This window comes from Apus apus, chromosome 12 (genome assembly GCF_020740795.1).
Source record: "Apus apus isolate bApuApu2 chromosome 12, bApuApu2.pri.cur, whole genome shotgun sequence".
Taxonomy (NCBI): domain Eukaryota; kingdom Metazoa; phylum Chordata; class Aves; order Apodiformes; family Apodidae; genus Apus; species Apus apus.
In genome coordinates this window covers 19,189,086-19,209,426 of record NC_067293.1, presented here as the reverse complement: position 1 = coordinate 19,209,426, position 20,341 = coordinate 19,189,086, and the positions used below count along the sequence as shown (strand labels likewise).

General features: G+C 47.0%; 1 protein-coding gene across 5 annotated transcripts in view; it reads left to right on the top strand.

The window, feature by feature from the left end:
* The window catches only part of EDA (ectodysplasin A), an 82,260-nt gene that overhangs the window by 53,002 nt on the left and 8,917 nt on the right, over window positions 1-20,341 (top strand). For all 5 annotated transcript variants that reach the window (XM_051630372.1, XM_051630371.1, XM_051630373.1 and 2 more), the window contains exon 3: window positions 16,155-16,184. In XM_051630372.1, coding sequence (XP_051486332.1) covers window positions 16,155-16,184 — 30 coding nt within the window. The remainder of the gene's footprint in view (window positions 1-16,154; window positions 16,185-20,341) is intronic.

The following is a 20,341-nucleotide window of genomic DNA, read 5'->3' as shown; positions in this document are numbered from 1 at the left end:
GCTAAAAGGAACCATCAAGAATGTTAAATTAGTCCACTTTTAAATAAACTGTGTATGAAATGTTAGATCTTTATTCCCAGAGCACCAGTAAAAATGCTGCTGGCTCTTTGCTAACAAAGCCAAAATATGGGAGTAGCATGGTTGTAACTACAGAGACAATTCCGTGCTCTTGAGGTTATAAATAATGACAGAGCATTTACAAAGCAGATGTCAATAGGACTCTTTATAAAACTTTGCTTTAAAAGAAAGAAAGAAAGAAAAAAAAAAGTTTCTTTTTCTCCTACTTTCATCTCTGTTCCCAGTTAGATCCCTGCCGTGCTGCTTTCCTGGTTTGTTTGGTTTTTGCTTTTTGGTTTGGGGTTTTTTCTTGTGTTTTGTTTTGTTTGGGTTTTTTTTTTGTTTTGTTTCTGTTGGGTTTTTGTTGTTGTTGTTGGGGTATATTTTTCTTCCTAGATTTTTTTTCATCTTGAGCTTGGTGAGAAACATAAGTGACTGTTACCCACTCTTTGATTTGGAGGATGGCAGCTGGGAAGAGGCTGAGCAGATGGCTGTCCTTAAGCTGACAACAATTTGGTTCCTACTACTTTGGCAGTCCCTGCTGCTGAGGAAAGTCCGTGATGAGAACTCAGGGGTTTCAATGCTGCAAATGGCTTTTTTTGTCGAAATGAAAATGACATTTCTGGGAGAGCAGAGCCTGGTCTCCATCCCTGCTTCTACCTGGAGCATTGGAAGTGATGAATGAGCCACATGGGTCCAGCCTTTCCCCCTGTTAGTATTTGCTGAGTGGTTTTTAGGGTTGTTCAGCAGGTACCTGGTGCTGGTGCCTGGTTCCTCTGTGCCCCCAATCCAAGGTGCCATGTCCCAGCCATCCCCCTCTCCTGACCTGGCAGCACTGACAATGCAATAAAGCTATTAGCTTTTTGCTTTTATATATATATATATATCTCCAGACCACAATTGCAACTTTTCCTGCCGGTTTCCTCTCCTTTGGAAAGGGCAGGTTCATCCCTCTGCCTCCAGAACAATGGGTGCCTTTGTGTGGCCCCCACGCAATTCCCCCAAGCCCAGACATTCCCAGAAACACAGATGGATGAAGGGTGATAGAGCCTTATTGTGCTCTGAAACCATGGTGATGAGCTCTCCGTAAATACTGAGCATTTCCTGGAGACTGAAAGCACGGGAGATGGTCCCAAGAAAAAGCCTCATCACTAAGGGCTTGTGCTCACTGATTTCCCTCCTACATTTCTCTGGGATTTCTCCTCAAAATGGGAGAAGAGGAGGGGGGAATTAAGAACATGTTTGAGTCTCCATCCCTTTGCTGTGATGTTGCTGTCAGTACTTGTGGTGACTGTGGTCAAATGAAGACTAGAGCTCATTTACAGATTCCTACCTACATCTTCTGTTCATGATAACAAGGCAGGTGCCTGTGTAAGGTCTTCTACCTCGGGCACTTTTCAGCCACGAAGAAGTGGTGATTGGCTTGGATATTAGGAAACAGTGATCAGGTTGGGTATTAGGAGTGATTTCTTCACTGCAAGAGTGGTTCAGACCTTGGAACAGGCTGCCCAGGGCAGGGCTGGAGTCACCATCCCTGAGGATGGTCAAGAAGACATGTAGACGTGGCACTGTGGGACATGATTTAGTGGACATGATGGGGTTGGGTTGGTGGTTGGACTTGATAATCTTAGAGGTCTTTTCCAACCTTAATGATTCTGTGATGCTATGATAAATATATAGGTAACTTATTTCAGACCATGGCTTGGTGTCTGTGCTCCTTTCTAACCAACCTTCCCAGCGAGATGGATCCAGAGAATTTTAACAGTGGCTAAAAACTCAGACTGCTGTTCAGGGCCTGGGTTCAGCTGTAGATCAGTACTGGGTCAGTTCTGGAAACAAGTGAAAACAGAGTTAAGGGTGATACTAAAGAGGATCTTCTTGCTCTAGGTGTGGCTTTGAAGGGAATACATTTTTAGACAGCTGAAACTTTCAGTGTATCCTTTGTTCAAGCTACTCTGAACTAATTTTTTTAGTAATGAAATTACTTTGAGGGCAGAATTAACAGTGTGTCTGTTAATAATCTTTGCTGTCTTGGGAAGCCATAGCCAGTTGCTTCTCATCCAGCAGCATGATGTGGTGGATCCCCAAGCAAGCCATAATTTGAGGGAAGCTCCAGGGAACATGAGAATGCTGGGAGAGCAGAGCTGTGAACATCAAGGCTTAAGCCAATACCCTGTTTCTGCTGAAAGATTTTGGAGTCACCTTCTGTACCTGGAAAGTGTGTGATGCTGAAAGCCCGAGGGGTGACGTTCATTCCAGCAGTGTGTGTTGAGGAGGATGATCAGCCAACCAGAAGGAACCAGGGTCTGAAAACTGAGGGGAGTCCAGAATTCTTTATTGAGCTCTGGTATGATGCTGTCCCAGTTGGATGTTAAACAATAAAAACAACTTGCTGGGAGAGGTACAAGCCTAATTGTGTGGTGGCCATGATGAGGAACTATGCCAGGTCACAGGGCTTGGTGGACATGTCTCCGTTTGCCTCCTGTCTCCTTCACCAGCCCTTCCAGTTTTGGTCTGGATTGTTCCGAAAGAAACCCTGCTTTGATGTTCTTACTCTTTATAAAGCCATGATTAGGTGCTGCTGATGGGTTCCAGTCACAGAGCTGCTTTGGGGTGTGTTTGTCCTTCCCTGGTGCCTCCCGTCTGGTTCAGATGAGGTGGTGGGATGCCCTCTGGAAGATGTGAGGTGCTGAGGATATTCAGGCAGCTTGAGAAGGAACTTTATGGTCGGAATCTCACATCAGTTGCATTTTCAGATGCCTGTCCTGGTTGCACTTTTGGGTGGCTTTCAGAGCTGTCCTGAGGGACGCTCAGCCTGGGGTGTGTGCTTCAGCAGGGCTTTGCAGGAACTTGACCTGAGCTTCTCAGCTCTTTTTACAGCTGCATGATAAGCAGGGACTGACGTTATTGGAAGCGACTGGTGATTCTGTATGAATTGCACTTCTGAGAAGCTGGGCTTCTCCTCATGCCCCAGGTCAGGAGCTGGAGCTCAGGAATCTCACACAGGTTCTTCTGTTACAAAACATGGGCAGGACTCGTGAGAGGAGAGCAGATGTTGCAGCTGGGCAGGAATGTGGTTGCATCTGACCCGTGTGTGTGTGGCTGGGCTGTGGGTGCCATGCAGCAAGCCTTGGAAATGCTGAGCTCCACCAGTAGCTGGTGAGTCCACAGCATGAGAGGCTCCATTGTCTGCCTCGCTGAGGCATTTGCAGCTGAGCTTTGGTTTCTGTGAATCAAACTGCCTCTCTGGCCACATCCACTGAGTGTTTTGCAGGCAGACACAAGCTTGCTGAGCACGTGGTCCCAGCCCATCTCGTTGCAGATCAGCTCTAGCACAAAAGCTGAGGAGCTGGTGGGGAGCTGGGTCATGAACACCTTTCCCAAGGGCCCAAGGTATGGCTGGCCAGGCTTTGGGACCTGCTGCAACAACTGCAGGTCTCCTGCACATCTTGGGCTGAATAAGCCACTTTTTCTGTCTGCAGGGATCAGGGTGGGACCGAAAAGCCAAACCCAGAGCTGCTGCCCTGGTGGTGGGAATTGTGAAGTTGTCTTCAGTTGTGGCCTGTCTGGGTGCTCGTTAAAAACCCTCTGGGTTGTAGCAGAGCAGCTCCATCAGCTGTAAGAAAAGGACTTGCACAAAGCAAGGGAACACCACTGCTGGGGAGCTCTTTGGGGAAAAAGCTGTGAATGAGGCACGGCAGTGGCCTGTTTTCATTAGGGCTTTGTTGGCCATGATGTATAGCAACATTGTTGGGTTCATAACCCTTCTCATTAACAGGAGGAGGATTTGGTGAAGTCCATTAATCTGTTTGAAAGGCTGTGAATGGATCAACTGGAGTTGGCTGAGCCAAGCGAGGCTTTGCGGTGTCATGACTGCTGCAGGGCCTTGGCTTTGTCTTCCCCAGGAGTGGTGGGGTCTCTCCTGGGTTTCCTTCAGAGCCCTGTGGAGGTTCATACACATGAAAGTCCATGTTATGTGCTCACGGGTTGGTCTTTGGATGCAGCTCCTGTGCTGTTCCGGGTAATCCCTCCCTTCACAGGCAGCTGCTCGATGCCACGGAGATTTTCAATCCAATTAGGCAGGATTATGTACAGGAGGAAGGGGGGGGGGGGGAAACCAACAAACAACATGTGAAGTTCTGCAGGGATGAGATAGTTGCAGAGATTTCCTCCCACCTGCCCTCGATTCCATGTGGAAAGCTTTGGTTGGGGAAAAGTGTTTCGAAAACATCCAGCAGACAATTCGAGAGAGCCTTTCCTAGGCTTGGTTCAAACCTTGCTGCAGCACCACTTGGGAATCATTTCTACTGGAATTCATGACATATGTTAGTTGTTTATCTTAGTGGGATATGACTTAAAATGTCAGAATGTTTTGTGTTAAGCAACAACCGAATAAAACAAACAAAATAAAAACACAGCTGTAAAGGCTGCGCTTGAAATTGCTGCCTTCAAATCCGTGGTGCTGATCAAGTGAGCAATAGGGTGCAGTGGTGTATAGAAAATAAGGCTTGTGAGTGCAGCCAGCAAGCCAAGGAAAGCCTTGAGATACTAGAATTAGAAAATGTTGGTGGTGTTGTTTGTCAGCTCTGCTGTAAAGATCCAGCTTTTGGAATCCAAGCTAAATGCCTGAAGGAAAACAAAAGGCACATCATATTCTTCTCCCGGAGCCAGTGAGAGTGCAGCAAATGAAACAGGATGGCCACAGGTTCTGGTGTGAACCCCAGGAACTTGGCTGGGACTGATTATGTGGGAGCGGAGTTAAGAAGGGTGGAGATTTATGTTTGATTGGCTTTTTGTGTTTTTGAGAAGGCAGTGCAGTGTTATTTTGCCAGCAACAGTGGCTCTGGAGTTAATTGAGAGCAGGATTTGGTCTTTGTTCATGAGCACATTTGAGCTGTGCTGTGCCTGCACCTACTCACTGCAGACTGGAGGGGTTTTTTAAAAGCCTTCCTGGTAGCACCAGGCTTTCCTGGTACCTCACCACCCAGCCCAAACTGGATCGATGGGGCTGAGGAGATAAAGCCACTGGTTGTTCTTTATGTCATATAGAGTGATGGAAATGGCTGTTGCAGCAGGTGAGGACACCTCTGCAGTGAGTGAGGACACCTCTGCAGTGAGTGGTGGTTCTCAGCAGAGCTCTGGCTGCAGGAGAAGCAGAGATGAGGTCATGGAGTAACATAGGGTGGAAGGGACCTCTGGATCCAGCCCTCTCCCCCAAAGCAGGACCAATACCATGATGGGACAGCAGCAGAGGGAGGAGGCTCCTCAAGGTCAGTTGCTGTTCCAGCCTGGTGCTTCTCTGACCATGCACCTGTGTTGTTCCTCATGCCAAAAAGCCCTTCAGAGGTGTGCAGGGCTGGTGGGTCTCCACATGCCTCAGCACAGGTCCCTTCCAGCAGCAGCTGGTGACCTGCCAGTCACACCATCCTTTTTAAGGCAGAAAAACCTGGTAAATGCATGAAAGCAATTCCATTCATCCTGCTGCTTCCCCCTCTCCTACTGGGGCAGAGGGTGGTGGCTCAACAAGGTACCTTTACAGGCTGGTGGGCTCCGTGGTCTGTCTCTTTTACTCACATTTCAGTTCTAATCACCATGAACTGCAATAACTGAAGGCTTTTTGTTCCTTTGATATGATGAAAGGTCAATATAAAGCACACCACAACTGTTGGCCAGGGACTCTCCCTGTGTAACTGTCCTCCCACTCCCTTTGAGTGTGACCAACTCATTCCCTGATGTGAAGAGTCCTGCTTTTTTATGGTCAAACCAGGCAAAAAGCTGAGTGTTGTCAGAAGGAAAACCAAAAAACACAACAGTAACAACAAAAGAAAAACCTGTGGTGTGCTGGGATCTTGCATCCTCTGAAGCTGTCTGAGACAGAGCCTGTGGCTCTCTGGCATCTAGTGTCACTCCAGGGACTTGAGAGATGGGGCAGGGATGAGCTGTGACTTCTCCCTGTTGGTTGTTTTCTTTTTTTTTCAGATGGGTAGGTTTGAACTGGGGTCTGGTGTATGGGATCAGAGGAACAGGGAGGGAGCAGGCTACTGATCCATGGAGCTCCTGGAGCAGCATCTGATCATCTGGATGACACATGGATGTAGGCTTGTCCTTTGACAGATTGCTCAGAGGAGAAGAGCAGTGAGGCAGCAGAAAGCCCCTCTGATACCTCACTCTCCACAAGAAAAATGTTTCTCAGCTGTTGGTGTTGATGCACAAGCTCTTCTCAGACCCTCTGGCCAACCAGCACAGTGTCCCTAAAGTGTCAGGGTGGACCTCAGGGTGGGAGGCTTCCCCTGGAGACGTGTGAAAAGCCCTTAAAGAAGATGAAGAATAGCCTCCAAAAGTGGATGTGGCCAAGGGAGTGCCTCAGAAGAGTATGAGATGAGCTGCAAAGTCTTCTTGATCTCTTGGGCTGGAGGAGACAGGCTTTGAGTGCTGGGCAGGGGTGGAGTATCAGAAGTGTCAGCCATAAATTGGCTCCAGTCTTGGGGACTTAGCAGTTTGTGACTGCAGAATATGGCAGGGCTACCACTAAGCAATGACTCCTGAAAGGTAGTGCTGGTGTTTCTACACAGGGTTTAAGTGCAGTGGAGGCAGAGCTGGGATGTTCTCCAGGCTTGGTAGTGCCATGGAAGGAAGAGTCTGTGAGGTGAAGGACAAGGTGGGAATGCTGCTTCATAGGATGCTGTCACAGGGCAGCTCAATTTCAGATGTGACCAGAAAAAGACAATGAAGAGTGACTGTGTTCACACGTGGATTTGAAGAGTTTGCAACCAAATGGAAACAAAAGCAGAGAGAGAAGCAACAATGGTGGCTGAGGAGAACCTGCAAGGCCTTGGGCTCTGCCTCACAAGCTGGTGCACCAAGCAGCTCTGTTTGATCCTCCCCCCACCCTTGGTTCAATGAGCTCCCCATTCTGCCATGTGACTCTTCAGTATATTCTGATTTATTACAATTAGCACCAGCCTTGTACATCACCTCCCTAATTCAGCTGTTCTGCCTCCAACTGTGGGCACCATCTTTCCTCCACACTTAGCAGAAGACCTTGTTTCCTCATCCCACCCCCAAAAAACCCCACTCTGGCAAAGCATGCCACCAGTTTAAATAACACATGATGTGTTTTATTTCTGGGATGTTCCCCTAGATACACAATTTCTCATGTTTTCTAATACTCTGCACTAATACTACCAAGGTTCCTCCTCAAGTTCTGTTGCCTTTCTCTCTGGAATTGGTGAAGAAGCACCTTCTTTTTTCAGGGAAGGGGGGAAAAAAAAAAATTCATCTTGTTTCAGTATTGGGATCACTGACTGATTTTTCAGTAGAGTCCAAGAAGCTTTCATCTGGATAGACCAAATTTCCTGAAAATGTTGAAAACATATTGGTTCCAAACCTCCCCCCAAACCACATGTTCTAGATTAAGCATGTGTTTGGGAGCTAACATCCTTCTTTCCCCAACTCCACCATAGTCTGGGATTAATAATGCTGCACTTAAAGATGTTTTAAAAGCCTTACATATCTCCTGCCTGGGTGAGTGAAGTCACCATCATTGCACCACTTCTGGAAATGGGGCTGAAGAGTTGTGGAGGTTTGAGTAAAGTGGAGGGGTTTTTGTGTTGTTTACTGGGACAACTCGTGTCCCAAAGAGGGCACCAGGTTCTTCATCGCTCGGGATCTCAAGTAACACTTGAGATTTTAATTCTGTCCTTCCCACCACATTTACAGTTGGTCAAATGAAGACAGAGGGGGTGATGGGAGGCCCAACAGGTAGGACTTCATTACTGCTTGATTGTCATCATGGTTCCTCCAGGTCCTAATGTCTGTGGAAGGTGACAGGACTGGGTGATTCCTGCCCTGCCCCTCCTCTTTTCGGAATCCCTAAGTGGCTGAGAACTTCCTTTCTGGAAGGCACTTGATGGTCAGAGCTTTTTATGAGAGCTGGAAACAGCCTGTGTTGTTGGGTTGACCTGAGGGTGAGCAGGACTTGAAGCCTGGGATGTTTTATCAGTAGAGAGCCTGGTGGTTGTGCTCAGCTTCTGTGCCTTCTCTATTAATGATGGTACCCCAACTATTGGCCAGGAACTCATTTCAGATTCTGTTCGTGATCGGTTCTCCAGAAGTTACTGGTGGATTTGGGCAGTATTCAGAGCTTTGTCTGAGATTTAGCAAGTGGTCTCTTTGTTAAACCAGATGGTTAGCAGGGTTTGGAAAAATACTTTACACAAATTTCCATAGCTGTTGAGAGCAGTGATCATTAAACCTAATATTCTTCTTCCAACTACAACCAGAAGCTCCTACTTCAAAGAAAAAGCTGCATTGTTATTTTTTTCTAGTGCACAAAGACAATATAGTTTTGAAAATGAGTCTACTAGATAAGTCACATAAAGCTCCCTGCTTCTGTTTTTGTCTTCAAAATTACATGTTCATCTTGAGAGGAGCTGTGGACTTAATGACTTAATAATGTCACCTTGTGCTTATTTTCTGAAGGACTGCAAAGTGATGTGGCTTTTCTGGAAGATGCAAACATCTCATGAATTGTCAAGATTGTGTCTCTGATTCTCCTTGTAAGCTGGAATGAGGGTTCTCAGAACCTCCATCTTCTCATCCCACAGAGTGCTGATAGGAATATGGAGATGATTCCCTTGTATTATCTGGGTTTACCCCATCCCACAAAGCAGAGCCACGCTTGGGTGAGAAGGTCGATGATGAACCATGGTCCTCTGGTGCTAGGGAAGTAGAAAAGTGATGCCTTGATAATCATAGAATCATGGAATGGTTTGGGTTGGAAGGGACCTTAAAGATCATCTAGATCCAACCCCCTGCATGGGCAGGGACACCTCCCACCAGCCCAGGCTGCTCCAAGCCCCATCCAACCTGCCCTTCAACACTGCCAGGGATGGGGCAGCCACAGCTTCCCTGGGCAACCTGGGCCAGGCTCTCACCACCCTCACAGCAAAGAATTTCTTCCTCATGTCTCACCTCAATCTCCCTCTTCCAGCTTAATCCATCCCCCCTTGTCCTCTCCCTCCCTGCCCTTGTCCCAAGCCCCTCCCCAGCTTTCCTGGAGCCCCTTCAGGCCCTGGAAGGTGCTCTAAGGTCTCCCTGGAGCCTTTTCTTCTCCAGGCTGAACACCCAAACTCTCCCAGCCTGTCTCCAGAGCAGAGCTGCTCCAGCCCCTGGATCATCCCCGTGGCCTCCTCTGCACTGGCTCCAACAGCTCCACGTCCTTCTTATGTTGGGGGCTCCAGAACTGGACACAGTCTCCAGGTGGGGTTTCAGCAGAGCAGAGCAGAGGGGACAATCCCCTCCCTGGCCCTGCTGCCCACGCTGCTGGTGACACAGCCCAGGACACGGGTGGTTTCTGGGCTCCAGCACATGATGCTGGCCCATGTTGAGCTTCTCCTCCATCTGATATGTAATTATAATTATATAACCTATATATAATAATAATAATCCTGATAATAAGCAGTGAGCGCTGAAAACGAGCTGGTGCAGCCTATAGAGGACATGGTGGCTGCTGCAGTGTCCCTCTCCAAAAGTGCTTGAACACCCTGAAGACACCATAGAATCACAGAACATGCTGTGTTGGAAGGGACCCATCAGGATCACGAGTCCAACTCCTGTCCTTGTGTAGGGCACCCCAAGAATCACACCATGTGCCTGAGAGCATCATCCACATGCTTCTGGAACCCAGGCAGGCTTGGTGCTGGGACCACTGCCCTGGGAGCTGGTTCCAGTGCTCAACCACCCTCTGGGTGAAAAACCTTTTCCTGATATCCAACCTAAACCTGCCCTGATGCAGCTTCTGCCATTTCCCCCAGTCCTGTCTCTGGTCACAGGGGTGAAGAGATCAGGACCTGCCCCATCTCTTCCCCTCCTGAGGAACCACAGACTGCAGTGAGGTCACCCCTCAGCCTCCTCTTCTCTGAGCTGAACAATCCAAGTGACCTCAGCTGCTCTTCCAAAGTCATCCCCTCCAGACCCTTCCCCATCCTCTTGGTTCTCCTTTGGACACTCTCCAATAGCTTCATGTCCTTTCTATATTATGGTGTGACATCAGCAGATGTCTTTGCTCTGAACTGCATGCAGACCCTGCTAGAATATGATGGTGGCCCTCGTGGAGTTGGTCCTGTTCCTGGACACTGACAGTTTGAAGGATCTCAGCAGCCTTCCTGGGTACTGGTCCTTTGTTTGACTCATTTCTAGAATGGTCAAACTTTTATAGGTTTTATGTAAAGTAAGTAGAATTACAAAGCTCTGTTGCCATCAATAAAACCAGTTTGAACTGTTTGGCAGGAATTTAAACTATTTCTTGTTAATCCCCACACACGACTAGTAAGTGAACTCAGGGCTTTTTTTTTTTTAATATACTCTTTATATCAGCATGTGTCCTAAAGAAGGTTTGGATATTTTGGTATTTATAGTCAATCCTAGGAGTGCGTGGCGTGCAGCAAGAAAAATGGGAGGGGGGAAGAAGTAAACTCTATTAATCTTTATAAGAGAAAACATGTCATATGTAATATCCTCAAGTTGCATCACCATCTGGTTTTTTCTGAAGCCCTTGGAAGTGATCCAGCAGATGCTGGGACTGCAGGAGCTGGGGGCTAGAACCTGCTCCCTGAAGCACGGTTAGATGTCTACTGCTTGCTGGGCCACAGCTGTGCTTGTACACACCAAAACCTCATCTATTGCAAATATTTTCTTCAGCTGAAGGGAGAAGCTTGATCTGAACTGGCTCACTGCTGCAACCCGTGGCCATGGTGCTTCTGCAGAAGTCTTCACAGAATGTCAGGGGTTGGAAGGCACCTCTGAAAATCATCAAGTTCAACCCCACCTGCCAGAGCAGGACCCAAACCAGGGCAGGTCACTCAGAAAGGCATCCAGACAGGTCTGGAAAGTCTCCAGAGAAGGAGACTCCACAGCCTCTCTGGGCAGCCTGTCCCAGGGCTCTGTCACCCTCGCAGGAAAGAAGTTCTTCCTCGTCTTGAGGTGGAACTTCCTGGGCTCCAGTTTGAATCCATTGCTCCTCATCAAGAAGTGACTTGGTGTTGCTTGGAGCCTTCTCCTTGCAGGTGACCAGCTGGGTGGCTCTGCAGGCAGAAGGCTTCCAGGGTGGCTGGTGTGTTATCATATAGAGCTGTTTTCCCACTTGTACCTTTCCCTCAAAGCTCACTTCTCTTGCTGGTTTGATATTCCCTCCTTTTCCGTTATTCCCTTTTCTTCTTCCGCCAGATGCATCAAAATAAGCTTTTATTTCTTACTATGAGTTGAAGTCTTCAGAGTGCTCTTCAAAGCCAGGGTCACCCAAAGCCCAGTGTGCAGTGTTGCTGCTCCAGCACCTTTGCTGGGGGAATCCTGTCCATCTCAGCTGGCAGATGATGGAGGTGGCCTGAGTTCCTGCAGTGGGTCACTGGGCTTTTCCTTCAGGAAATCCAGGGGAAGAGGTTGTAAATGTCAGAAGTAGGTCTGACCACACTGCTCCCAGGATTTTCACCCCACCCTACTGAGTGGCATCAGCATTGCCCAACATCTGCTGGAGCTATTTCCATTTGTTAGGATTGCACTCCTGCCTTCCCTAGCTGGGTGACAGCAATGAAGCACGTGCAGATGTTCTCCTCTGCTGCTCCATCTGAAAAGCTCCACCATCCAGCAGAAAAGCTGATCTTTTCCCATGTATATAGAATTTATAGGGTTATGTATTTTGCATGACTGAATCTCATTCCATGCTTGCTATCCTTCAAAGCCTTCCAGCCTCTCCTCTCTGGTATCTTTGGGTCTTCTTCAGATCTTGTCAACTTTATTCCTCTGCAAAGCAAAGCTCACATGAGGGGTTGACTAGAGGTGGCAGCTCCTGCAAGGAGGGGTTAGAACATAACCATACACTTAATTTCAGTTGAAAGGAAGGAAATGTCAAAGTGGATGGACTTCCCTTGGTCTCAGGACCTCAAACACGAGCATGTGGCATGTGGAGAGGAGGTGGGAGATAGGTGGGATTGGTGGGAAGAAGGACAAAAGTCGAGTGCAAGCAGACATGGAGAAGCATAGCAAAGCTTGGGTGGCTGTCATGGTTAGCACCAGCCATCAAGACCATGGGCTTGATCTCCAGTTCATGACAGACACTTAAAGGACTTTCTGAGGAGCAAAGGTGATGCCAGAACAGTGCACAGAAGCAAACTGGAGGGTATTTTTATAAAGAAGGGAGAAGAGGTGCTGGGGAGCAGCGGAGCAGCCAGGTTGCTCTCAGATCCCACCAAACTGGGATGAATCCTCCCACGTGCTGTGGTGAAGCCCCGGGATGCAGAGGTGAGATCTGCAGCAGGCAGCATCAATCAAGGGAGAAGTCTTCAAGGCAAACCAGTTCCCTTCTAGAAGAAGGTGGGCTTGCAGACTCTGGAACAGCAGCAGATACCTGTGACTTGGATTTTGATACTGTAGAGGAACATAGTGTGTGTGCCTGTAATCTGCACCCTGGAGTCAAAAAGAAGTGTCTTCTCATAGACCTTCCTTGGAATCAAGTCATCTAATGGCCTCCATGACACTGCATTAAATAAAGGTGGGTAGTGGGAAAGGAGACCAGGAGTGGGATGTGAGGTGGGACTGATGGGGTAGGTGAAGACTCTAGGAAAGACTTACACCTGCCTGACTTGTAGGTATTTGATCTGCTCCATCAATTAAAAAGTGACCAGGGGGTCACATGTGTTCAGCCACTGCAGCATTTAACAAGCTCTATTGTTTAAATGTTGGGACGTGGCCTCAGAAAATCCTGGCAAAAAGGCTTTTTATTTTTGTCCTCCTCCTCACATGAGGGTTGGGACAATGTGAATCAAGTGTTCGAGCCCTGGGCCTCAGCTCCTTTGGCACTGAGGGGAACGTAGATCTGAGATTTCAGTGGCACTCAGCTTCTCAAACTCAGTGAGAGGCTTGGTTACCCCTTCAGACTGAACTGGGAAGGAGCCAATGACTTTACCAGTTTGCACACCACAAAAAAAAAACAAGGAGGAAAATTCCATCTTCTGGCGGATCAGATGAACCTTATGGCTCCCTGCTCCAATTAAACCATCCACCCCCTCCTGTTGGGAGACGAACAGATGCAAACCCCAGAGACTCAGAAGCTCCCAAGGCTTAATAAGACTGGCTTGCCTTTTTTTTTTGTTCATGTCAGAAGTATTTTGTGTTTGTCGAAAGATTCACTTGCACAGCCTTTAACATCTCTCTCTGCCGTGCCTGGAACAGATGCGCCTGTTGTAATATAGACTGTGAACATTGACATCCCATGTGGTTCTCATTCCTCCCATTCATCTTTGAAGCTAATTGGTTCCAGCCATTTCAAATGTGTTTGGCTGGCCGCAGCTATTTGTACTTTCACTCTGGTGCTGGCACTAAATGGTGTGATATATATAACATGAAATAAACTCTCGTGACTCCGAGGGCTGCGCGGAGACGCGAAACGCGGCGCTCGCGCTTCGCTGGCTGTCTCGGGTTGGGTTTTGTTTGGGTTTTTCTCCTTGTTTGTGTGGGTTTATTTTTAAATGGCATCCCCCAGACAGTGTTTGTTTGTATGGTTGGTTGGTGGGGTTTTTTTGACACTTGGCTGAAAATGGTTTTAGCTGGTGCCCAAGATCAGGGCAATCAGAGCCGGTGCTGTCGGAGAAGACAGCGATAGGACAAGGGGTGATGGTTTTAAACTGAGAGGGGAGATTTAGGTGGGACATTAGGAAGAAATTCTTCACTATCAGGGTGGTGAGGAGCTGGAGTGGGTTGCTCAGGGAGGTTGTTGATGCCCCATCCCTGGAGGTTTTTAAGGCCAGGTTTTGTGGTGGGGTTCCCTGCTCATGGCAGGGGGGCTGGAATTTGATGAGCTTTAAGGTCCCTTCCAACCTTAATGATTCTGTGAGAATTGGTGGGTGATCACAGCTCACTTGAGTCCCCCTGGAGGGATTTCAAAGCCATGTAAATGTGGGTGCTGAGGGACACGGGTTGGTGGTGGCCTTGGCAGGGCTGGGGTAACAGTTGGACTTGATGATCCTAAAGGTCTTTTCGAACCAAATTTGATGATTCTGTGATTCTGCAATGTGGGACCTCAGAAAATGCAACAAGAGGAGCCTGACAGGGTTTGCCAAACAGAGAAGGTATAAATTAAGATTAAAATTCCCTCATGGTGCCTAAGATGGAAACTGGTGGAGATTGGGGTGATCACAGCTCATTTGAGTCCCCATCCCTGGAGGGATTTCAAAGCCATGTAGATGTGGTGCTGAGGGACATGGTTTTAGTGGTGGCCTTTGCAGTGACAGCTTAACAGTTGGACTTGATGGTCTTAAAGGTCTTTTCCAAGCAAAATTACTTGATGATTCTGTGCTTCTGATTGTGGGAGCTGAAAAAATGCAACAAGAGGAGCCTGCCAGGGTTTGCCAAACATAAGAGGTAGAAATTATTCTTAAAATTCCCTTATTAACAGTATTTTAATTGCTTGTGTTGCTGACTCTTCCTTACCCCTCACTGACATACAAACTGTATCACTGTAACTTACTTATATTTAATTAAAGTAAGGTATATTTAAAGGGACATTTTACAAGGGTTTGTAGTGAGAGGACAAGGGGGATGGATTAAAACTGGAAGGGGGGAGATTTAGGTGAGACATGAGGAGGAAATTCTTTGCTGTGAGGGTGGTGAGAGCCTGGCCCAGGTTGCCCAGGGAAGCTGTGGCTGCCCCATCCCTGGCAGTGTTGAAGGGCAGGTTGGATGGGGCTTGGAGCAGCCTGGGCTGGTGGGAGGTGTCCCTGCCCATGCAGGGGGGTTGGGACTAGATGATCCTGAAGGTCTCTTCCAACCCAAACCATTCTATGATTCTACCATTCTGTGATCTGCCATGGTGGGCCTGCTAGTTGGCATCAGGGCTGCTCCCCAGTGAGATACCAGGACTGGCCTTGTTAGAAACTGGTGTCTTGTCCTATCTACGTGGTTTAATATTGTGAATATATGGATTAGTAAAAAAAAAAACAAAACAGTAAATTAGCAGAAATAATAAATTAGATAATACCATAATTTTCCCATGACCCAACAGCATGATATAGCCAAATAAATATTCCTGTTGAAAAGGCACCAGTGAGGTCACTGAGTGTTTCTCTGCTTTTTCCATCTTTCCTCTAACCTGCCAGGGTTAATTTGTCTTTCTCTACCACTGCAGACTCAAAGCAACCTCATGACCTTCTCATTATAAATATATCTCAGTTAAAGGTGATTTCAGCCTTCAATATGTGTTTAAACCCAGGTTTTGGAGGGGTTTCACTGATGAACAGCGAGGGACCATTTTGGGGATTGTTGCAGTTCGTTCCCGTCCCTGATGAATTCTTGAGGAAGGCATGAAACATGTTTCACACTTCAGCTTCTGCTCAAAAAAGTCATGCAGTTTCTCAGCTTCACTATAAATATTTTTCCTTGCTAGGGAAGTTTGTATTCCCATTGTTTGAACAAGCCAGTTCATCATAATTCTTTGCTTTGGGCTTTTTTTAGTGTTTAGTTATGATTTTTAAGCAACTCGGCTCACAAGGATTTGGGTTGTCCACTTGAAAAAATGATCTGCTGCATAGGGATAGTGTTCTTAAATGGTTTGTGTTGGGTCTCAGGATTTCTGCAGTCTGGAGGTCTGAGATGCTGTTCTTCCATCAGCAGCTTCAGGGGATACGTGTGGCAAAACTCTGCTGAGCAGTGCTCAGCAGAGCTGGAGCTGAGCTGGAATCGAAGAGTAAAGCTCTGGCTCAAGGGTGAAGAGCATCTGGCACCTGGGCTTTGCCACTGGCCACAAGCAGATGGTTTCACTCATCCTTGCTGGCCACCAAAACTCACTCCCTTGGGTTATACCCACCCCGGGTTGTTAGTTGGAGAGAGAGTAAAGCAGATGTGGGTCCTGGTGAAGTGGTCACACCTTCACAGCAGTTGTCTGTAGCAAACAGAAGGTTCTATGTCTTTGTCTTACCAGTTTTGTTGCCCATTTTGTTCCAGCTCTGGAGAGGCACCCTCAGGGTCAGTGGGTGTGGGTGGCAGGGAGGGTTTCTAAGGCAAAAATATCTTTGAATTTCACGAGTTTTCTCTTTTTTTCTTTGTAGGTCCAAGTTCAGTTAAAAACAAGAAAAAGGGTAAGTTTGAGTTTTAATTTCCTTTTCCTTTCTGGGAGTTGTGGTACCTGGTTATGAATTCTCTTTAGCCAACTTGAATGATAAACCAGTGACAGAGGAAATTTCCAAAAGGAAAATTTTTCTCAGTGAGACCAATCAGCCATGGGAATAATCTCCCCAGGGAAGTGGTGGGTTCCTCAACATTGGATGCTTCTAAGACTCAACTGGACAGGGTGCTGGCCCATCTTGTCTAGGTCATGCTTTTGCCTAGAAAGTTTGGGCCACATGATCCTTGAGGTCCCTTCCAAGCTGGGATTCTGTGATTCTTCAAGAGGTTCCCCCTTGGGAAGGGCAGGGATTAATGTGAAGGGTGTTCCCACCACACAGACCATGGGCTTCTCTCCAGCTCCCGCATTGCCAGGGCAGGGTGGCAGGACCCAGCAGCACCCCTGGATCATCACTGCTCATTAAAGCCTTCCTTGAAAGCTAAAGGAGGTTAATTATGTTGTACAGAAGTAATTCTGAAGATGCTATCATTAAATAGTTGAGTCTGGGAGCTGCTCTGTCCCTGCCAAGACATTTTCATCCTGCTCCTGCCGTGCATCTTGCTGCAGGTTGGGTTCTCCTTCAGACCCACCAAAGCCAAGGCAGATATGCTCTGCATCTCACTCCTGGTTGTGTATTGACCTCAGAAGGTTTATGTGTCCATTCAGCCCCTGGGTATTTTGTCTGACTTGCTCATGTCCCTCAGACTGCCTGCAGTGGGTATGGATGAGCTGTTGAGAGTCGGGTGAGGCATCCCTGTGCTCCCACGGGGTGCCTGATGCCATCCCTGCCTGTGTGGGAATCCTGGGGAATGCTTACAGTCAGACACTTGCTACCAAGAGCTTGAGGGAGCCAAAGTCTCCGAGCTCCCTGATTTCAGGGAAACCAAACCCATTTTTTTGTCCCTCGTAGCCATCAAAACTCTTCTGCACGTGTTTGAAAAACAGCTGCGCTTGCTGGCGGCAGGTTGTGGGTGACCACACAGGGGCTGTGCTCAGCTCAGGGCCCTGCTGCCTCCAAAGCCCAGGAGATCAAGGCATTGAGGGGGCTCCAGCCCACCATCATGACCTGCAGCAGCTTTGCATATCTGTGCTGCATCAAATCTCTCTTCATCCTGGGCTACAAACCCAGAATTTACAGCTGAGCGGTTGCGAGAGGCCGCGGTTAGGACCTGACTTTGCATTTACTCTCAAAAGCAGCATAAAATTTGATGTTGGAGAAGTTTGCCCTCAGAAAAACTTGGAAACCCTAAACCCGTGTTAAATCAGCCCAACGAATAACAACTGGTGATTGTGGTGTCATTCTGGAGTAGCAGGAAGGTCTCATGGAGCTGTGTTATATACAGCTGTAGCCCTGTGTAAAAGAGTTTAATTTTATGGTATTGTCACATCTAATGTGGGGTTTTTTTGAGTTGGAGCTCATGGTTTGGCCACTGGTGGTTAAGGGAAGACTCCTTGGTCCTGCCTGCTTTGAGTTTTGGAGCCTGCCTATGTGCATGTGGGGAGAGACAGGGCCTTGGCACCTGGGGGCTGGAGACCCTCCCCAGAGAGCTGCTCAGGGTGGGGTCCCCCCTGTTAGAAAAAGAATGGAAAGCTTTGCACTTTATTTATTTGTTCTATTCATATCTTATTTATAATATCAGTATTTTATTTATTATGGGAATATCTTGTTTATTATAGGAATATCTTATTTATTATAGGAACATTTATTATATTAATATATTATTTATTATATTGTTATCTTGTTTATTTTAGTGATATCTTGTTTATTATAGGAATATGTATTATATTAATATCTTATTTATTATGTTAATATCTTGTTTATTTTAGGAATATCTTGTTTATTATAGGAATATTTATTATAGGAATATCTTGTTTATTATAGGAATATGTATTATAGGAATATTTTGTTTATTATTGAAATGTTTATTATATTAATATATTATTTATTATATTGATATCTTGTTTATTTTAGTGATATCTTGTTTATTATAGGAATATTTATTATATAAATGTCTTATTTATTATGTGAATGTCTTGTTTACTTTAGGAATATCTTGTTTATTATAGGAATATCTTGTTTATTATAGGAATATTTATTATAGGAACATTTTGTTTATTATTGGAATGTTTATTATATTAATATATTATTTATTACATTGATATCTTGTTTATTTTAGTGATATCTTGTTTATTATAGGAATATTTATTATAGGAATATTTATTATGTTCATATATTATTTATTATATTGATATCTTGTTTATTTTAGTGATATCTTGTTTATTATGGGAATATTTATTACATGAATATCTTATTTGTTGTATGAAAATCTTGTTTATTATAGGAATATCTTCTTTCTTGCCTTATGACTTGATAAGTGAGGTTCTGTTAACACAGAAAAGTAGTTGAAATTACTTGAAGGAGCAGGAATGCACAGAAAATAAGTGACCCTGCACAGCATCAGAATGATGTGCAATTGTTTTACTGCTGGGTGAGCAGCTCCTTTAGTAGCAGAGCAGATCTGGGAGAGAGATGAGTTGAACCAGCAGTGCTGGATATCCCTGCTGGGGAGGGAAGCAGGGGGTGACAGCAGCAGGATTCCCAACTCCCTGGGTATGATCCTGTGCTGGGATGGCCCAGACCAGAGGGTGTGGATGAGAAGGGTTCAATAAGGGGGCAAGAGGGGAGGCAGGTAAGGGGCTGGCTTCCAGGTGACAATTCCTGAACCATGACATTGTCCCAAGGAGGAGAATTGCTGGCTTACAGGAAGGCTGACTTCTTGCCAGCTCAGATTTGAAGGCACAGCAGAAATTCTTCTGCCAGTCGTCTGTCCCCTCAAGCCTTTGCCCTGTTTTTGTAGGGTACCCCTGTTCATTTACTCACCTGTGCTTACTCTGACTTTAGGGTTTGCACATTGGAGCAAAACTTCACAACTGTCCTGATTTCCACGTGTCCTTGTTGGTGGCTACTGGCCATCTAGGAGTTTTCCATTGCTGTGCTAACTGGAACAGATGGGTTTTTCCTTGGAGTATCCAAAACTGGATATCTGGTAGCCTAACAAGTACATCAATGTACTAAGAAACCATTATTTTCGTTTCCTAACTGCTGCTGTCATCTAAAGAAGTGTGTCATTTTCTCCTCCAGCTGACTTTGTTTCAGCAATTGAAGCAATTTTGCAACAGTAATAAAGTTCTTTGGCAGAAAAGCTGCTGCAAAGTTGCATTTTTCATCTCTAAGGGCCCTTCCAGTTCTAACCATTCTATGATTCTGTGATTTTAAAAACTGCACCAGAAGAACTGAATTTCTGCCAGGGATCTGGAAAATCAGGAAAGCACAGGTCGGGCTCTCCCTGCTTGTTCAATCCATATCCCTGCTGAGAGTCTTTACTGGCACGGATCTGCTCTTTCTCCCCATGGGATAGCAGGGAGAGAGATGTTGGAGGTTCATGGCAACTCTTCAGTGCTTCTACTCTCCTGGTGGGGTTTGTCCTTCCCTCACCCCTCCATCCAAAGCCCACAAGGCGCACGGGATGATTTTCAGGCATTGTAGCATCCTCGGTGCCCATTAAGGGCATCCTCATCACTGGAATGCCTCTGGCGTGGCCCTGGGGGCTCCGGAGCTGGTGGAGGGGAGCTGGAGCTTGGAGCTGCCCTCTGGAGGCACCTCTCCCTCAGGCAGGAGGTCCAGCCACGGGGACCACATGCTGATGCACAACACCTGCAGCAGGGAGAAAAAGATGGCAGCTGTTTGTCATCCAAAACCCGGGCTGGGAGCATCCCCACCGTTCGGCGGGGATGCGGCCAGCCCTGGGATGTGCTGCTGGAGGTCCACCTGAGGGCAGGGCGGCCAGCCCGGGGCTCTGGGGCAGGGACTGCCTGAGCCTCCGTCTCTTGGGAGGCCATGGAGAGTCCACATGCCTGATTGAAGTGTAGTTCCATGCGTTGGCTGAAGCTCCTGAGGTGTGACCTGGTGCAGAGCTGCAGGACCCGCGCTCCAGCTGGTTGGTCGGGCGTTGCTTCTTATCCCTGCCCTCCAGCTGGCAACCAGCCATCCCCAGCCTTCTGCTTCCCTCCTTCCCGGGGCTCTCCCGTAGGTCGAGACCACCCCACGCCGGGTGTGTGTGGAAGAAGCTA